Here is a 3,701-nt window from a genome sequence, read left to right on the forward strand (position 1 = left end):
TATCAAAAAAGTACTCCAGAGTGTTGTTCAGCATGGGGGTGAGTAGAAAATGAAGGCTAATCATGTTTTGGGTGTACTATTCCTTTAAGGTCAAACAAACAAGACGTGGGTAAAGGTGGAGACTCACCTGGTCCACAGGATCACCTTCTCTCCACTCGCAGTCAGAGAAATGTTCTTGGCGCAGACAGGAAGCTCGTGAGGTGGGCTGGGCCGAGAAGGAGCAGAGGAGTCGGTGATGGGTGGAGCATCCTCACAAGGGAAGGAGGAGGCAGAGGCGACCAAGGTGGAGGAGGTGTCTGAGGTGGTGACGGTGGCGCAGACCGTTTCTGGGCATAACTCCTCCTCTCTTCTCCTCTTCACTGTGGGGCCCTCCGGTTCTTCATCGTTTAGCTGCTCCTCTTCCTCCTCCTTTTCATCAGCCAGAGGGAAGCTTTCCCACGATGCACCAGTCTGATCTGCTGACCCAAACAGTGAGGTGAGAACCCAGCTGGCTCAGGTTCTGCCCCAACAGAGACGTTGGTCACTAACCTGGGAGTGGACTGCAGTCGTCGGCCTTCAGGTCCAGGTGTTTGTCGGCCGTCTGGTCGCTACTGGAGCGACTCTGAGAGTAAAGAGGGTCTAAGCTCTTCAACGCTCTGGGTAAACCTGCTGAGGCCTGAGAGGAAACCACACCGGAGTCACTTTCACCAGCATTCAGGCTACAGACTCATCACACGGCAGCCATATTGGTCAGGGCAACCCGTCTGAACACTCTGAGAAGACAAACTACTGAGAAGCTGCTGTTTACACCTGATAAACACATGAGGCCTTTGATGCTCCGCTGTAAATAGATTTCAACATGGCTGACGTGTCGCCATGTTGAAACAGCAAAACAGAATTTAATTCTGACAGAGATAAAATTGCAAACCTTGTTGCCATGGCAGCGAGAGCATCTTTTCCTTCGATGTCGACTGATCTTCGCATCACGGCAGAGACAGAACCAGCCTTTGTCGGACCAATCAGAGCCCTGCGGACACAGACAACCGTCAGGTCTAAACGTTTTGTGTTTTGGTTCATTTTCAGATCTAAGAAGTCTTATTAAGACAACTTCAGGTTTAGGATCGCAGATCTTCTCTCCTTTCACCTGGACCTGTCATCACAGTGTACAATTAGAGGTCAAAGGTCAAGGCAAGGAAAGCTCTACCTCTCAACCAATCAGAGCTCTCACAAAATGCAATTATTATTATTATATATATCATTATGAAAGATGTCAGCATAAGGACATAAACAGAAGTCCTTTTCATTTTTAGAAGCTGAAGTTTAGACTAATTAAATTTTCTTGTTATTTAGAACAAAAATATCTGCACCGCCTTTTAAGGACCCGTTTTCCTGAGCACATCATTCAGAGTGTGTAACCCTGGTGGACTGGATCTACAAACTGGTTTAAAACCAGCCATGAAAGATTAAGACTGTTTTATTGATCAGAACTCTGCTTACATTTCTGTCCACCAGGGGGCACTGGTCCTCTCTAAAATAGGATCCCAAACTCCTGGATCACTGCAGGATCCTTATAAACAGGGATTGAGTCAAAAGTGGTTCCACCAAGACCAAGAATCAATGGTTAGAATTTCAACAAATATCTAAGGATGTTATTTTATTAATATTAATATTTTTTAACGCCAAAAAATGCAAAAAAAAAATATAAATAATGAAAAAAAAAAAGGAACAACTGTTTATTAATCTACCAAAATGACTTCTTGGTATTAAACTAATAACTGTGATGGATACAGATGGTCTAAACTTCACGTATTAATTCATATTGTGCAATAATTATATGATCAATGTTAAAAAACATTAAGAGCAAAGAATCTTTGTCAAATTTAAAAATCACATTTTAGTGACAGTTTGTTAAAAAGTGTCAGTTTAAAGAAGTAGTTCTGATATTCATTGCTGATAAATATTATCTTCTTTCCAACCTTCATAAAGGGAGGTGACATCACCTGTCAATCAATCTGTTTGAAGTTTCATTACACTGATTCTAAAAAGCTAATATAGACTAAATAAGCTGCTGTTTCTAAACAAACTGATTTGATTTTTATTGATGCTGCAGTGAAACCATCTCATCTGGGTCGTTTCCACAGAACGACCTCTGAAGATTCTCAGTCATGTCAGAGTCAGTCCAAAAAAGTTAAAAAACAATCCACTGGACTTTGTTTCCAAGTTTGAAGACGTTTCGCTTCTCATCCAGGAAGCTTTTTCATTTCAAAATGCCAGAAATAGCGTTTAGTTCCAAGTTTTATATCCTGATGAACCGACTCCTCAAATGACAGTTTTAGGTGAGCTTTCTTACTTTAAAATCTGTAAAAATATTTTCCCCCTTCACTACAATATTCAATACACTGGAAAAACGATCTAGATAATAATTAAAATTTCTTAAATGAAGTGTATTTACCCTTAATTTGAAAGGTAAATTTGATGGAATGAGTATTTTTACTCTTAAAATAAGATAATTAGATAAAATGCACTTGAAATAAGACAATGCAATCGTGTTTTCTTATTTTAAATGTAAATTGTCTTGTTCCATTGGCAAAATGTCTCTTTTTCCTCCTTATTCCACTTATAAAAAAAAAAATGACTTATCTAGATTTAGATATTTTCTGGTGTAAAAGCCAAGCGGCTTTCGAAGAGTGAAGGAAAAGAACAGAGCACCTGATACCAATCAGAGCAACAGTGTGAACGCAGCATTAATCACACCTTATAGCTTCGGTGGGACTCCAGTTTCCTCCTCTGGCGCCGGCTCGCTATTGGTCGAATCTTGTGTCCGTCCTCTTCCTCCTCCAGGTCCGGCAGCGTCACTTCCTCAAAGCCTCCGTCGGCTCCTCCTCCCGGCACCTGGCCGCCTCCTTCTCCACCTTCTCCTTCCTCTGGCAGATGAGCCTCTTCGAACTGCTCGGGCCGAGTCGGCGGCGGGCGGAGATCGTCAAAAAATACCCAGAATTCAGCTTGGAGGTGGGTGTGGCCTTTAAGTAGCGTTGCCATCTGGGCTTTAAGCTAAAAGAAACAGAAGGAATACCGAACATTATGACCCACAGATCGGCGGAGTCGGATTGGACCAGAACCGGCTGATCAAAGTGGTACCTCCTGGATGTTGGATGGACTCAGGTCCGGCCCGGTCTGCAGAGCTTTGATGATCTTCTGGTAGTGTGACGGATTATCTCCGAAACTGATCTCCAACTGCCTTAGAAACCGCCGGCTGCGCTCGAACGCCTGCTGCTCCTCAAACTGCAGCCAAACACACATCAGAACACATTTGACAGAAATCGGGAAAAGGCGGAGAAGCCAGGGCGTAATCGGAGTGCTTTAACGTTTCGCTCTTTTATCTGAATCCCTCCCACCAGAGCTACTCCATGTTTATCGAATGTAAACGGCTGTTTCCGCTCGTTAGATCAGAAGCGACTGGCGTGGTTTGTTTAACGTCCGTTCCTTGCGTTTAACCCCTTGAGCCCGGCGGGACACCTGCTCAGGTTGATCCATTCATAGAAATGGCCAAAACACAGTCACATGGTGTTTCATCCACATGCCTTTCAAAATGGGTCTGTAAAATTTCTAAAACATGTTTCAAAATTCTTTTTTTTTTCCACAAACATTTTGTTTTATAGCTGTGTACAAAAATAAAATGAGATTTAAAATTCAACCTGACAAGGAGGGGTCGGAGGTTATTG

At 42.8% G+C, this 3,701-nt stretch overlaps 1 protein-coding gene across 1 annotated transcript in view; it reads right to left on the reverse strand.

Annotated features, from left to right (window-relative positions):
* Positions 1 to 92: 92 nt before the first annotated feature.
* Positions 93 to 3,701, reverse strand: part of LOC107095277 (GON-4-like protein) — a 41,546-nt gene continuing 37,937 nt past the window's right edge. Inside the window, exons 24-28 of the mRNA XM_015391295.1 lie at positions 3,118 to 3,261; positions 2,734 to 3,030; positions 908 to 1,006; positions 529 to 655; positions 93 to 455 (exon numbers count right to left, since the gene is read on the reverse strand). Of these exons, the coding sequence (XP_015246781.1) occupies positions 124 to 455; positions 529 to 655; positions 908 to 1,006; positions 2,734 to 3,030; positions 3,118 to 3,261 (999 nt within the window). The 3' untranslated portion in view covers positions 93 to 123. The remainder of the gene's footprint in view (positions 456 to 528; positions 656 to 907; positions 1,007 to 2,733; positions 3,031 to 3,117; positions 3,262 to 3,701) is intronic.

Source organism: Cyprinodon variegatus, unplaced genomic scaffold (genome assembly GCF_000732505.1).
Source record: "Cyprinodon variegatus isolate N-32 unplaced genomic scaffold, C_variegatus-1.0 Scaffold534, whole genome shotgun sequence".
NCBI classification, from domain to species: Eukaryota; Metazoa; Chordata; class Actinopteri; order Cyprinodontiformes; family Cyprinodontidae; genus Cyprinodon; species Cyprinodon variegatus.